This window comes from Thalassophryne amazonica, chromosome 1 (genome assembly GCF_902500255.1).
Source record: "Thalassophryne amazonica chromosome 1, fThaAma1.1, whole genome shotgun sequence".
Taxonomy (NCBI): Eukaryota; Metazoa; Chordata; class Actinopteri; order Batrachoidiformes; family Batrachoididae; genus Thalassophryne; species Thalassophryne amazonica.
In genome coordinates, this window is record NC_047103.1 from 129,558,372 (window position 1) to 129,575,032 (window position 16,661).

The following is a 16,661-nucleotide window of genomic DNA, read 5'->3' on the forward strand; positions in this document are numbered from 1 at the left end:
GGACTTGTACGAGCAGGGGTGGGCGCTAATAAGGTTTGCTTCAGCCCACACCCTTTCGGACTCACTAGTTTTGTCTGTGTTTGTTTGTGGAATTGTTCTTTTTTTTTTCTATTTGAATATATTGTGTGCCGAATAAACTTTGTCACTCACTGTCACTCACTATTATGACATCATAAATGAGGTCATGACATTATGATCTCATGCTCTTTTTTAAATTTACGTTTACTTCAATGTTCTAAAGCATTGTATGGCTGTACAAAAAAAAAATCAAAAATATACCCTTGTATACTAAATTATATATCTGGCTGATGCCAGTTCTCACATAAATATAAGCTATGACATCATGACATCATAATGGTGAAAGCTCAGTGAGGATAAACGGGGGCTTTCTGTATGTTATCAAGGCTACTGAGGGGAGAGCATACACCAACTTTCAGCTTTTTGCTGACTTTTTTTCTGGCCTTTTTGCCCATTTTGACTGGACTGTTGTGTCAATGAAGTGGGAGATTAATATGGAGAGTATCACTTGCATTGTGAGGGAAGGTCATCGACGACATTATGGCCATGTGGTGTGTTTCTCTGGACATCATCGAGCATGCAGGTGCCTCAGTGTTGAGGTCCCCAGCCGCTGGAAAAGGCCATGAAGATACCTACATTTCACCTGGCTATAGATTGCTAGTTTTGGGAATTGGGGATGGACACCCCTCAGTGATTGCCATCCAGGACTCAAGATGATTCCATAGCACCACCGTATGCTCATAGACCTGACTTGAACTATTTGTTATTATTATTATTAATTTTCAATTCAATTTTATTTTTTTTTCATTTATATAGCACCAAATCACAACAGCATTGCCTCAAGGCGCTTCACACAGGTAAGGTCTAACCTTACTAACCCTCAGAGCAACAGTGGTAAGGAAAAACTCCCTCTGAGGAAGAAACCTCAAGCAGACCAGACTCAAAGGGGTGACCTTCTGCTTGGGCCATGCTACAAACATAAATTACAGAACAATTCACAGAACAATTCAGGGACGAATATACAAGAAATGCTGTTGGTGCACAGGACAGGGGGGTCACCAACACAAATACAACTCCCATCTCTATATGGGCTGCACCTTAAACAGAGAGAAAAAACAGAATCAGGCATCAGAAAGCCAAGAAATACTGTATAATTTGCCAGCATTAATCAACAAGAAAAACAGAAGAAATACTATGGTGATTGCCGGCCACTAGCCCTAAGCTTCACTAAAAGACCTAGAATTTAGGTAAAGATGAGGCCGCAGCATGCTGCGTTTCCTACTAAAATGAATTAAGAGTAAAAAGCGTAAAACAAAACTGTACCAGTATGCTAGACTAAGTCTAGACTTGAAAGTCTCCAAAGAATCTGACTGTTTTATTGACGCAGGGAGATCATTCCACAGAACAGGGGCATGATAAGAGAAAGCTCTGTGACCCGCAAACTTCTTATTCACCCTAGGGACACAAAGTAGTCCTGCACCCTGAGAACACAAAGCCTGGGCCGGTACGTAAATTTAATTAGGTGAGCTAGGTAGGGAAGTGCCAGTCCGTGAACAATTTTATAGACTAGTAGCAGAAGCTTAAAATCTGATCTCACTGGGACAGGAAGCCAGTGAAGGGCTGCCAAAATGGGTGTAATGTGGTCAAACTTTCTGCTTCGTGTCAAAAGTCTGGCTGCAGCATTTTGAACCAATTGGAGAGCCCTAATGCTAGACTGCAGTAAACCAGAAATTGTAGTAGTCCAATCTAGAAGAGATAAACGCATGGATCAGGGTCTCAGCATCAGCCATAGACAGGATGGGACGAATCTTCGCTATGTTTCGCAGGTGGAAGAAAGCAGTCCTCGTAATATTTCTAATGTGGAGGCCAAAGGACAATGTAGGATCAAAAATTACCCCAAGGTTCCTCACTTTGTCAGTGTGATGTATGACACACGAGCCTAGGCTGAGCATTAACTGGTCAAATTGATGCTGATGTCTCACTGGACTGAGAACCATCATTTCAGTCTTATCAGAGTTTAAAAGTAGGAAGTTTCTAGACATCCAACTTCTCACTGCTGCAAGGCAATCTTCTAAGGATTTTATGTGAACGAGATTACCAGCAGTTATTGGCATGTATAACTGAGTATCATCAGCATAGCGGTGAAAGGTAATCCCAAAACACCGCAATATGTGCCCAAGGGGTGCTATATAAAGGGAGAAAAGCAGGGGGCCTAAGACAGACCCCTGTGGAACCCCAAATTTCATGTCACTAAGGTTAAAGGTAGTGTTACTGTACAAAACACAGTGAGAACGACTGGTCAAGTATGACGTCAGCCATGCAAGGGTATTCCCAGTAATCCCAAAATGATTTTCCAGCCTATCAAGTAGAATATGATGATCCACTGTATCAAATGCAGCACTGAGATCTAACAGCAACAGAACCGTAGTGGTGTCCGAATTCATTGTAAGCAGAAGATCATTCACCACTTTAGTGAGATCCGTCTCTGTGGAATGATATTTTCTAAAAGCAGACTGCAGTTCTTAAACAGTTTTGTTGGTATAGGATCAAATAAACAGGTTGTGCTTTTTGTTGATGTTACGAGTTTCGTCAGCATGCCTTGTGAGATACTATCAAATTCTGTAAATCTTGGAAATACCTCAGTAATGGCGTCCACCTCGATAGCATGGTGTAGTGGCTGGGTTAAGGCATGCTGGGATATGTTTAACCTAATGTCTTCTATTTTCTTCTCAAAGTAATCCAGGAAATTTTGTGCTGTAAAAAGAGAGCAAACTACAGGTGGTTGTCCATGAATAAGTGTTGCCACTGTGTTGAACAAGAACTTTGAGTTATGCTTGTTTTTGTTGATCCGATCAGAGTAATAGGTCCGCTTTGTGGCCAATAATGCATGCTTATAGTCTAAGATAGCATCATGCTACGCAGGTTGGCATGATGCTAACGATATGGTGGCATTATTATTATTTGGTAGAGCAATAATATCATGTAAGTAAGTCCCTTCGGCTGTTCCCTTGTTTGCACTCAGGGTCGCCACAGCAAATCCAAGGTGGGTCTGCATGTTGAATTGGCACAGGTTTTACGCCAGATACCCTTCTTCCTGGCACAAGTCCATATTACATGGAGAAATGTGGCAGGGGTGGGGTTCAAACCAGGTACTTTTGGTATATTTAATAATGATTGAAATAAATGACATCCATAATTTTTATTTATGTTTCTTTGGCTTTCAAACTCAGAAAGTGGTGTCAGTTGACTGACAACTCTTCGCTTTTTCCATCATAATTTAGTCATTATTTTAACTCATCTCAGAATGCTGTCGACATTAATTGGTTGGGCTCCATCTGGACTGGGCTCTCACTCCCACTTTATGCTACTTTCACACTTTGTATTTCACACTTCTGTCTATTCCGCACATTTATTTTAGGTTACACTGTGAAGGGAAGTTTATTTTGACTGTTTCGTTAAAAAAATAAATAAAAAAAAAATCATCAGGAAAGGTAGTTGCATGCGCTACATTTAACAGGTAACAGATTTATCTGCTTTTGTCCAGTGTCAAGGTTGGTATTTGATCATTTTTGGGTGTAACTCTTTTGATAATAAAAAATGTACAGTAGACAATAGTGAAACTAAATTTCCAGCCCTTGTGATAGAGAATATGCCTGTATAGGTGGAATCAAGGTGCACGTCTTTTTCCTCTTTTGCCTACATGTCCATCCAAAAAGTATCTGACCTTATATTATCCCACGGAAACAAAGAAACCATGGGAGTTGTCATTTGGCGGGGAGGTGTGGAGAACTTGCTCATGTGTGACTTTTTTCCTCGTCCACAGGGCACACCAGTTGCATGCAGCAAGAGTGAAGATGTTTAATGAGCCCTCATCAGATTTTCATTTGCTGTAACATGAAGGAATTACTTTATGCCATTCACAATCTGAAAGTGATTGAAAGAATACAGACTGGTCATGGATGACCATCTTGTCACCATACAAGAACTTGTGGAGGACATGGGGATTAGCACAGGTTCAGTACATTCAATTTTGATGGAGGATTTTGACATTTCAGTATCAGTTCAGTTTCAATTTATTTTCATTTACATAGCGCTAAATCACGGCAAAGTTGCCTCAGTATGCTTCACACAAGTAAGGTCTAACCTTACCAACCCCTAGAACAAGCACACAGGCAACAGTGGTAAGGAAAAACTCCCTCTGATGATTTGAGGAAGAAACCTTAAGCAGACCAGACTCAAAGGGGTGATCCTCTGCTTGGGCCATGCTCCCGACACAATAGACAATACAGGAAATTTGGGGAGATTTTGTGAGTCCATGCTGGTGCACAAGACGGGAGGCCTGCAGAAGAAAACATGCATAGTCAGCAAAATCCGTTCCGAAGCAGCTGACGGCGGAGGAGAAGCAGATGTGTCTGGAAGTCCTGCTGCTTCTCATTCTGCTCGGTTGATTCAGGCTTTCCTGTCCAAACTCAATACTCCTGTGATTTATCAGGCTCCCTACTCTCTCTCTCTCTTTACACACACACACACACACACACACACACACACACACACACACACACACACACACACACACACACACACACACACACACACACACACACACACACACACACACACACACACTTCTCCCAACAGTTCTGCTACTGATGGAAGCATTTCTGGAAGTCCTCTTTGGAATGTGACCAACCAGGCCATCACGTACTGCATGATGTCTTCTCGCGACTCAGATAGAGCCCTTTTTAGTGTTGTTTTGAATAGGCAAAAATCAGAGAGAGCCATATCAAGTGGCAGGAACACTGATGAATCACAGCAGTGTTGTTTGCCCAGGAAAGCCTGAATCATCTGAGCAGAATGAGCAGCTTGTTGATGGTCTCAAGTCTTTCCTTCAAGAAAATTCAGTAAGGTATAGCTTATATATTATATTCCAATTCTAAGGTGGAACTATGCTAGTATACTAAGGTATATCTAATTATCTAAAAAGGAAGAGTAAAATAGAAGTGTAGAAAAGAGTAGAGTAGAGCCACTTAGGTGCCTGGTCTTGAGAATCAGCGATGGTAGGTTGAAAAGCTTTTTTATCCCATGGGAACTCTCCCTACCCACCCAAGCGGCTCAAGAAAAATGTATATATAATAATAACATGTCATGTTACAGCACATGAAAATCCAGCGAGGGCTCAGTACACATTTTCACTCTACCAAATGACAACTCACATGCTTCATTTTTTTTCCATTGGATAAAATAAGGGTGGATATGTTTTGAATGCACCCTTAGGTTTTCACAACCATTTCACCTTTTCTAAGATAGTCAAGTTAGTCCATCCAGTTGGTAGGTGTGGCAAATCAAGATGCTGATTAGACAAGCATGATTATTGCACAGATGTACCTTAGACTGATCACAATAAAAGTACACTTTAAAATATCTTCAGCACTCGTTTGGCATCTAAATTTACACCATGTTCCACAAAGATCCTATTGTGTGTTGTAAAACAAAAGAACCTTATAAGTATCATGAAAATCTGTTGGGGTTTGGTTTGGACTCGGTCCTTTAATATTGTCACTCTGTCTTTATGTGAGTCTTGGTATTTGGTCGTCCCCCACTTTCGTGTGTGTGTGTGTGTGTGTACATTCTGTCTCGTTTGTCTCTCATGGCCCCGTATGTGTGTGTGTGTGTATACGTGCAATCGTCAGTGTGTCTGTCTGGAGGATGGGTCTTTCTCTGTCGTATATGTGCGTGGAAAGGTGTCCGTGGTGTCTGCTCCCCTGTGCTTGTGTCTGTCATGTCATCCTTCCATGTTCATTATGTTGTTCCCCGCCCACTGTCCTCTGGTCCTTTGTTATTTATGCTATTCTGTTCTTCATGTATTGTGTTATGTCTTGTGTCCCCCATTTTGTCTGTATGGTTCTCGTGGTTTTTGCAGTTCATGCACTTTATGTTATGGTTTGTTATTTCATGATCTCATTTTATTTTCCAAATTCCTCGGGTTTTCTGTTTATTTTTTTTATCTCTGTGTATTCCCTTATTTTCCCCTTGTGTCCCAGCTGTTCTGTTCGCCCTTTTATTACACCTGTTGTTAATTAGTTGCGTTATTTAAGCCTCACCCTCCTCACTGTTGTTTACCGGTCAGTTACATTCAGTCCCAGGTTTCAGTCACTCGTCTCATCTGTCTTCACCTTGAACTCCTGTTTGTAAGTGTTCCTTCCCGCTTTGCTTTTTGACAGTTGTTTTTTGTTACCCCCTTGTTCTGGTACTCACTTAGGCCGTTGTTATTTTTGGATCTGTCATCACATGGGGTTACCTTGTCACCGTTGTCTTATCACGGTCACATTGGAAAATTAAAGCACCTTGTATTTTAAACTTAACCCTTTGTGTCCTGGCTGTCCTACATCCCAGCGTCCTATTCTACTCAGTACTGTGTATACCATAACAAAAATCAGTTGTGTTGACATACAGTACCATGCAGTGCATCACAGTTGTTTAAAGAATATAGTACTTTATACTTTTGTAGCTCTGACCCATAATTTTTTTTTCAATACCTGTCAGTTTAATAGTTTAATAGTAGTCTTATGAAGAAATAGCAGCTGTGGGTGAAAACGAAACACAACATTCTTGCTGAAGGTAAAAATTTAGATTAATTGAAATGCATCTCCTTTAATCCCAGTGGGCTTTTAGGAATAGAATGCAGTACAGTTTGCTGTATTGTTCTGAACCATAATACAGGGTGTCCCAAAAAAAGTGCCACAAAATCATTTAACTCTAATTCTCCAATGGCCAATCTGAATTCTCTTGTTTTTTCAGACATCAAGATATATGTGAGGACTTTCTTATGATGTAGTTTGAGACTGATCCAATGAAGATGGCACTTACAATTGAGCAAAAAAGGAAAATGGTGGAATTCTATTTTGAGACCAAATCAGTTGTGCAAACCCAACGACAATATCAATGTCATTTTGCAGTTAGAAAAGCTCCGGACAGAAAGACAATGTGGAGGATTGTAAATAAGTTTCAAACTGATAGAACTGTCACAATGTTAACAAACGGAGATCTGGCTGAACCAGAGGAGCAGTGCACATATTGAGCACATCTTTTGAATCCAAAACTCTTACAAACTGAGGTGAAATTAGAAATGAACACCAGAAAAAAAAATCCCTGAGATAGGCTTCAAGATGACATATGACAGAGGTGAGTATCCAAAAGTGTAGAGATTTTCTATGGCTTTATTTTTGTGGCACTTTTTTAGGACACCTTGTATATGAAGCCACCAAGTCTTCATCTTTTTCAGGTGGATTTGTGCTTGAATCAGTCAATGTTTTCTCCTTCTGTGTCAATCCTTCAGCCTCAGAACCCAACCTGAAGCTGCGTTCTCGGTTGAAGCAGAAGGTAAGCGAGAGAAGGAGCAGTCCACTGCTGCGGCGTCGTGACAGCCCCATCGCAACTGTCAAGAAGCGTTCTCTCGACATAGCAGGTGAGGGCCGCGCGTGCAGAGCTCGCCAGCTATTGAAGTTTTAGGTTGTTTTTGCATGTGGTTGATTTTATTGTGTATGTGTGTGTGTTGCAGACTCTGCGTGTAGCAGTGCCCCAGGCTCAGGACCAAGTTCCCCAAACAACAGCTCTAACAACATCCCCAATGAGAATGGCATCACTGTATCAGTCTCCAGTAGCACAGAGGTAAAACACGCACACACATGCAGAATGAGACTTTAGTGCACCCTGGGGCTGTAATACTGTAAATCCATTTGCTAATATAGCACACTGATTGTCTTGTCAGATATTTTTCATCTGTAATCACTCTTACATCATGTCAGTATGTGAACAAATGTGCACAATATTATTACATCATGCTTACTTGAATGCAATAACTCAGCAAGGAGGAATGATAAACACTTGATATTTACACCGTAGGTGTCCCCTTGGCAGAAGATGAGCTGATTAAATTTTAGGATTGTTTGGTGCACACAAGTATATTTGAAAATTAATATGGATGAATAATTGGCAAATCAGTTGTATTTCTATCGTACTTTTCCGTATGATACAGATGCTCAGATGGCTTTATAATCATATATTCTGCCATTCTCACATACTTATGTTAACATGGTGGCATGCAAGACACTGAATGGTACACTGGGAGCAACTCTGGGATTAAGAACCTTGCTCAAGGGTCCTTAGTGATTTCCCTATCTGGTAAGGCCCCCCTTTACACTGGATGGTGGCAGTTGCAAGTCTGTTGTGTGGCTTAAAATGCGCCCGATTCACAGAGATGACACAAAACACCTTTCTGTGTGGAGTTTGTGTTTTACAGACGATGTCACATTTCCACAGAGATCTGCCACTTTTTTAACATATAAACTGGCTGTTGAGCAGTTTGCTGTCATATTTCCTCACTGTTCATCCCCACTGAGTGAGAGAGAGGGGGGGGGGGGGGTACAGAGAGCGGACAAAATGAGCTAAATATTAAATGGTTAATTTTTCACGCTTGTCAGTTTGGATTTATCTTATGTGGGTGTGCATGTGTTTCCCCATCATTCACGGGCAGTGTCTGCTAAATCTGCAGGAAAAATAACATCACTGGACAAATAACACCTTTCACTGGACTTTCTATGGTTGGAAAACAACTGACAGCAATAAAAATAATAACAGATTTAACCGACAGATAAATATAGATTAAAAAAAATTGCAGGGACTGAAAAAAGTCACATTGCTGTTGTCCTCTTCAGAAAACTCACCTTTTTGTCTTCTTTTGACCGGAGCACCACACGACGTTCTGTGAGTCAAACTCTTAATTATACAGTTCATGAGGAAAAGGATAAAATTGTGGTGAGTCCACAATGAACGTAATGTACCTACTTGTATATTAAAACATTCCATGCAAGGTGTTTTATGGCAGGTGCTGTCAGGTGCACGGCAGTGGAAAAAAATAGATGCATAATCCAAACTAAATGCGCACACACAGAAATGTGGAAAAAGGATTCATTTAATATTTAGCTTGTTTTGCCTTCCATGGTGGCAGGTTTTTAGTTAGTTAATGCTACAGGTTGTCAGCATAACAGTAATCGGAGCACTCCAGCTGAGTGCTGCTTTGGCATTATGGAGCATTCAATGCAATTTTATGACAGCACAAGGACGGCTGGACAGGCCCCTTCCCTGTGTAAAGTGGGTTTTAGGGAATGAACTAAATTATTTTGATGAGCAGAAATAACTCTTTAACAAAACATAATAATAATCACATACTTGCATCATACTTACCCCATGAGGAGTAGATGGGCTGATACCTCATCTCATCCACTTTTCTGGGTTCAGGTCACGGGGGCAACAGCTCCAGCAGGGGACCCCAGACTTCCCTTCCCGTGCCACATTGACCACATCTGAGTGGGGGATCCCAAGTCGTTCCCAGGCCAGTGTGGAGATGTAATCTCTCCACCTAGTTCTGGGTCTTCCACAGGGTCTCCTCCCATTACTTAGGGAATGTGTTTAATGTGGATGAAGTGATTTTTTTTTTTTCCAGACTTTATGGGAGAATACTTTGTGATGTAGACTGCATTCAGAATGTGTGTATATTGTGCTAACTTAGATAGGAAGACTTGTACAGAAAAGATGATTGGGTTGTTTAATTGAGCCTTATGACTGATAAGACTTCTCTCTCTCCCTGTCTCAAATGCACACACACACACATGCTAGCTTGTTGTCCGTGGGGATCCACAGGCTCTAGATTGGGTCGTGTTTATAAAATAGGTAGTTGACATTTTTCAAGGGTGATAATAAATTATGCAAAGTTTCTATCATGAATTGGAATGGCATGAGTCCAGAATGTAATTATCAATGCCCACCATTCACTGTTCTTACCTAATATCCGCAGTTTCTCCAACAATATTACTTCTGTCAATGTTCCGTTTTGGCAGCGTTCAGCCTTGATACAGAATTCCTAAGCATATCAAACGGCAAATCTCAGCTGTCCCTACATTGTCCGTGTTCAAAGGTACACACACGCAGGCACGCATACATGTACACAGAGGCCACTTCATTTTTAATATATACAACCTCAATTCCAATGAAGTTGGAACAAAATTTCACATTTATTCACATAGTGACATGATGTAAAAAGAGAAGACAATGATTTGCAAATCCTCTTCAACCTATATTCAGTTGAATACACCACAAAGACAAGATATTTAATGTTCAAACTGATAAACTTTATTGTTTTTGTACAAATATTTGCTCATTTTGAAATGGATGCCTGCAACACATTTCAAAAAAGTTGGGACAGTGGTATGTTTACCACTGTGTTGCATCACCTTTCCTTCTAACAACACTCAAGTGTTTGGGAAGTTGTATCAACTTTCCATTTTCACTGCGTTTATCTTTGACCCAAAAATAAACATACCAAACGGCAACTGTCAGCTCCCCCCAGTTTGTATATGATCAAAACCATACACACACACACACACATGTACACAGAGTCCACTTGGCTTTTAATAGATATATACGTATATATATATATATATATATATATATATATATATACACAGTTGTGGGCACACTTATGATAATCCGATAACAGATAATTATCGAAGTTAATGTTTTCATTATCGGATTATCTTTTTAGATAACTTTAAAAAACATCATCAGACTAATTATCTTCCGATGAATTGCCGACTGATAACTTTTAGACCGATAACGTAGTAAACAACAGTGAAAAACATTTTTAAAACTTAAAAGCAGTTGAGACCTACCAGTTAAAAGTTTCCTAATAAGTATATTATTTTACCCTCTGCAAACAGAAGAGAGCTGTTTTCAGAAAAAATACTTTATCCTCTGTAGGCAAAGGAGAACTGAAATCATCTGAAAAATGGCCATAATACGCACAGTGTAAAGCCAACATTTATGTCAAGATAAGGCTTTTCAGAACTGACCAGTTGTTAACCTTGTCCTTTGTTTTATCTGTGTTTTTATTATTGCATTTTAACCTGTGAAGTGCTTTGTGACTTATGTCTGTGAAAGGCACTATATAAATAAATTTACTTACTTACTTACTAATATTGAGTGCATGTTTTAAAACATCATAAAACGTGCGCACATCATCAAACATTCTCTCCACATGCAAAACATTTTGCAATGACACTTCCAGGGCTCTGTAAAAATGCCTGTTTTTACAAATAAAAATGGAATATTTTACAAAAGCACATTTATCTTTAAACCAACACACGTCACATTAACGTGTTTGTTTACATAATGAATGACTGAACCAATCAGTGTTTAGCAGAGGCACTTTTACCCAGAATGATTTGCAGTCTGTGTTTGTTACAAAACCTCAGAATTAGTGCATTATTCAACATTAAAAGGTATATGTTATATTTTAACTTTGTACAAATGACAGAATTGACATTAATGGAGTTATTCTATCAGTATTTTCACACCTCCGCCTGACCGGAGCATTATGATTAGTAGAGAGCTCGTTTTGTGGGTGCTCTCAGGATTCTTCTGTGCAGCTTCCTACAGGGGGCAGCATGGTCAAATATGGAAATACTGGCTCATTCTTTGGGTCTTTTTTCGCTTTTGATGCTTTCAAAAGCGATCGTGTTAAAAGTCAATTTCAGCTTCATAGTAATTGCAAATGTACCAGAGCCAATACTGGAATTTATCGGTTATCGATTATCTGTAACTTCCGATACATTTTTGGATGGTTTATCAGTTTATCTTTATCAAAGATAACTTTTCAGTTATCTGATTATCTGTTATCGAAGTTAATTTTTTGGTTATCTGTGCCCACCTCTGTGTATATATATATATATATATATATATATATATATATATATATACACACACATATACGAGGTCTGTTAGAAAACTATCCGACCTTTTTATTTTTTGCAAAAACCATATGGATTTGAATCACGTGTGATTGCATCAGCCAAGCTTGAACCTTCGTGCGCATGCGTGAGTTTTTTCACGCCTGTCGGTTGCGTCATTTGCCTGTGAGCACGCTTTGAGTGAGCAGTGGTCCACTCCCCTTGTCGGATTTTTATTGCGAGTAAAATGTCTGAACGATTTGGAGCTTTGCTGCATCAAATTTTTCCAGAAACTGTGAGAGACAGCCAGGTGGACACCATTCGGAAAATTCAGATGGCTTTCAGGGATGATTTTATGAGGATCACACAGATAAAGGAGTGTTACAGCCGGTTTAAAGACCGCCCACAGCGGCTGAGAGCACGGCGATCGACAGGCTGAAACCTGGACCAACACGGAGGTGCTTTTGTCCTGCGCCATTCGCGGCTCTGTGACGCATTCATTCCTCCGCTCCTCTTTCCATGACAAAAACTCTTGTAACAGTGGAATGTGCCAAAAAAGTGCTGATGTCCACGTCTTCTGCCATTTCTGTGGTAGTCAGACGATGTCCCGGATCAACACAGCCTTCACTTTGGAAATGATCTGGCCGTTTCAGCCTGTCGATCGCTGCTTGGAGCGCGGCGCGCTCTCAGCCGCTGTGGGCGGTCTTTAAACCGGCTGAAACACTCCTTTATCTGTGTGATCCCCATAAAATCGTCCCTGAAAGCCATCTGAATTTTCCGAATGGTGTCCACCTGGAGGTCTCTCACAGTTTCTGGAAAAATTTGATGCAGCAAAGCTCCAAATCGTTCAGACATTTTACTCGAAATAAAAATCCGACGACGGAGGTGGACCACTGCTCACTCAAAGCCTGCTCACAGGCGAATGATGCAACCGACAGGCGTGAAAAAACTCACGCATGCGCACGAAGGTTCAAGCTTGGCTGATGCAATCACACGTGATTCAAATCCATATGGATTTTGCAAAAAATAAAAAGGTTGGATACTTTTCTAACAGACCTTGTGTGTGTGTATATATATATATATATATATATATATATATATATAGATATAGATATATATAAACTTGAGGCTGTAATGGCTGCCAGAGGTGCATCAACAAAGTATTGAATAAAGGGTGTGAATACTTATGTATATGTGATTTTGTAGTTTTTCATTTTTTTTTTTATAAATTCCCCAAAATTTAAAAAAATAAAAACCTTTTTTATGTTGTCATTATGGGGACAGTGTATGGGGTGAGTAGAATTTTGAAGGAAAAAAATGTATTTACTCCAATAAGGCTGTAACATAACAAAATGTGGAAAATGTGAAGAGCTCTGAATACTACTTTCTGGATGCTGTGAATACTACTTTCTGGATGGACTATATACTACATTAACCATTTTTGCAATTATAGCCAGTTTTGTACATAGCCCCTCCATGTTCAGAGCCCATAGGTCATTGGAAAGGTTAGGTTTCTGATAATTGTCTTTAGACATGTCAGAGGATGGATTCAGGTCCATATTGGAGTGGCACGTGGATGGATTTTCAATACAAGAAATCAGATCAAATCTAGATTTGAATCTCCCATTTGTCATCTGGCAAACTGTAACCTAAATTTCTTCTTTTAAGGAAATTGTTCTTTGTACCCCTCCGTCATGAAGCTGCATCACAATAAAGTATATTTTCCATTCAAATAGTTTATGTTGTTCGAGAAATAAACCTAAAATACAAACCTTTATAAACCTAAAATGCCAGCAAATTCTGCAGCTACTGTCATTGCAGTTAGAGTAGCTTTGCTCTGTCTTGTGTGAGCTGGCTTGCAGATTTCCGGATGATCTTTTCTATGTGGTGGACATCATGTATAAAGGACAGTACTGAGGGGGGCGTCAGATGACGAGGACTAAGAAGGCTGGCAAGTTCACTCTATGCTATTTGTGGCCATTATTACCAGCACTCAGGCAGTGTGGAGGAGGCGTGTGGCCTTGACAGCGCCTGTCTCTTGCTGATAGGATGCAAATGTTGAGCTTTTACCACATGTGGACATCTACGGCTGCAGACTTTGTCCTTTTGCTATGTTTTTCATGATGCAAATCCAGATAAATCATTGAAATGTGCTTCTTAGGCAGCTCTGGCCCAGAGGCTGTGCAGCAGTGCTGAGCGAGGCTCCGTTAACCAGCTGTCCCTCTACACCTCTCCCTCGTTACCCAACATCACCCTGGGGCTGCCAGCCACAGCCACTGCCACGGCTGCTTCCAATGTAGGGAAGAAAGTCCTTCCTCATTAGCTAAATAGCAGGCTGTGAATGTATGCATTTGTGTATTTTAGAAATGGACAGCTTTTTTTTAACTGAATATCCAACTTCCTTCTGGGTCAGGTGACCTCAGTCCAGCAGGATGGAGTTCTGCAGCCGGCCCTCTCACTCAGCCCTCCTTTCCTGTCTGGCAGCCACTTGACCCCCTACCTGACTGAGTCGGGAGCAAGCACAGGTGCCCACAGCCCACTGCTCCAGCACATAGTGCTCATGGAACAGAGTCCAGCACAGAGCCCTCTCGTGACAGGTAAGAGAAGTAGCGTGTACTGTATGGTTTAATGGTTTGCGTGCGTGTGCGTGTGTGTGTGTGTGTGTGCGTGTGCGTGCGTGCATGCGTGTGTGTTTAGACTGGTGTGACTTATACATGTTTTTATCCTCTTCGTAACACATTTTTGGGCACAGGCAGCAAATACTCTTATGCGATTTATAGTCTGGAAAATACGGTAAACTTCAAACCTGCCCCCAAAAAAGATATTCTCAAAAATGTCCAGGATGAACATATAGGCCTCTTCTCTGTGAGTGTAAAAAGGGCTTGTACAGATGACGGTCGGCAGTTTGGGGTGTCGTTCAGAACACTTTGATAGTCGCTGTCATACTAAAATTAGACTGTTTCAGCTGATTGATGATATGTGCAGGCAGAGTGTACGTACATTTGAAGTTGCTTATATCAGCCATGTCTGACTGTTGTACTCTTTGTGCATCACTGGGCAGTGTTGGATCTGGTATTTGCAGGTTGAACCACATATGCTTTCTGTTGATGCACCATGTGAGTGCTCCATTTGTGTGCCCGACCACACCTCATTTTAAAAATTAAGTTAAGCCATTAAGTTATTATTCATAAAAAGAAATTTCATTGCCACCACTTTAACTTTATTTTTTATCTTTTAAATAGTGATTCATAATACGACATTGCCAATATGATCAAAAGTTGCGTTGTCTTGAAAAAAATAATGAATAGTTCCCCTGAAGGGAAAATTTTCAAAAGAACAGATGGCCTGGGACTACAGATAGCAGGAACCCATACAGTCTATCATAGCAATGTCATAGGCCACGTGGGGGTTTCCCCCAACTTCTGTGAGGGATGCTGGGAAGCACATAATGAATGCCAATCAGAGTACAGAAAAGCTGGTGATGTCAAACAAAATGATTTACATTGATGGAAAACTCTCTGAGACAACTGCATTTCTCTATAAACCTCATGTTTCATATGTTTTGTAATGTTTAGTGAGAAATAAACTTCTGAATGTAACAATCTGGTTTTTGAAACCAGATAACACCTGTGAAGTGATTTACAAGACTTCTTACGGATGTTAGTGTGCACAGTGTGTGCACATGCCTCCCACAATGTCAAAAGTAACTTCCGGTAATTAAATTACCACATGCATGGTAGACATATCCTCCTGCAGACAGCATTTAAAGGTAAATAAAGTATTTGTTATGGAATTCCTTCCAAGTAAATATGTTCACTTCATTAAAATGAGCTGTAGTTTTGCAGCACATTTCAAAAATAACAACATAACACTATAATGCTTGGTTTTCAGTAGAAATTAATTTTTGTCAGTTTAGTGAAATTTGAAAGGCCATATAGCTTTAAGGCAAAATTCCCATAAGAAACAGACGCTGTATGTACAAATAATGATTGAGTGGGGTGAAAATTAACAATGGCACTTGTGTTGGGCTTTGCACTGGGTAGATGATAGGGCCCACACTGTTTTGTTCATTTTTCATGGAAATTTATTTTGAGATATGTGACTAAATTAAGTGTTTACATGTATGTGGTTTGACTTTTGCAAGAAAAAGTCTCATCATACAGTATAAGGTGGACTGAAAACTGAAAATCAACAACATTTTTAGCATGTCAGGAAATCAAACTTTGTTTGGATTAATCTGTTTTCCACTGGAAATCGAACCACACACAAAAGTTCCAGATTCATCAGACACAGAGTGCGCTCTCTCTCTCTCTCTCTCTCTCTCTCTCTCAGCTTGTTCTGACAGACATTCATTCATGAGCTCCAACTAATGAGTTCCTTTCATATGCCGTGTGAGAGTGTGGCATGCAATTTACATGCTTTCCCATCAGCTTTCATTGACGATGCCCCTGCTGCTATTTTCAGAAGGGAACAGGCAATGACGCACATTCATACGTATGGATGTGTGTGTGCACACCACAAACTTGCAGTTCAATTAAAACCTTCAGTTTAAGAAAGTTTGGAATAATTCATAATTTCAGTGATTTATGTATTGATGTACTGGAACTGTCAAAATGAACACAAAATTACTATTTAAAAGAAAAATAATATAAATGTTTTTTTGAATTACATTGTACCTTTGAAATTTCGACTGAATTTCTTGTCTTTATTTTCTTATTCTTTTTATCATAAAAAGTAATCACAATAGGCCTGTGATAGACTAGCGGCCTGTCCAGAGTGTATCCTGCATTAACCGGTGGGATAGGCTCCAGCCCCCCGTGACCCTTAACAGTCCTAAGAGGTTTTAGAAAATGAATGAAT

At 40.1% G+C, this 16,661-nt stretch overlaps 1 protein-coding gene across 5 annotated transcripts in view; it reads left to right on the forward strand.

The window, feature by feature from the left end:
* Nucleotides 1–16,661, forward strand: part of LOC117514130 (histone deacetylase 4-like) — a 289,818-nt gene that overhangs the window by 214,586 nt on the left and 58,571 nt on the right. For all 5 annotated transcript variants that reach the window (XM_034174436.1, XM_034174429.1, XM_034174444.1 and 2 more), the window contains 4 exons: nucleotides 7,355–7,483; nucleotides 7,577–7,686; nucleotides 13,963–14,097; nucleotides 14,215–14,398. In XM_034174436.1, coding sequence (XP_034030327.1) covers nucleotides 7,355–7,483; nucleotides 7,577–7,686; nucleotides 13,963–14,097; nucleotides 14,215–14,398 — 558 coding nt within the window. The remainder of the gene's footprint in view (nucleotides 1–7,354; nucleotides 7,484–7,576; nucleotides 7,687–13,962; nucleotides 14,098–14,214; nucleotides 14,399–16,661) is intronic.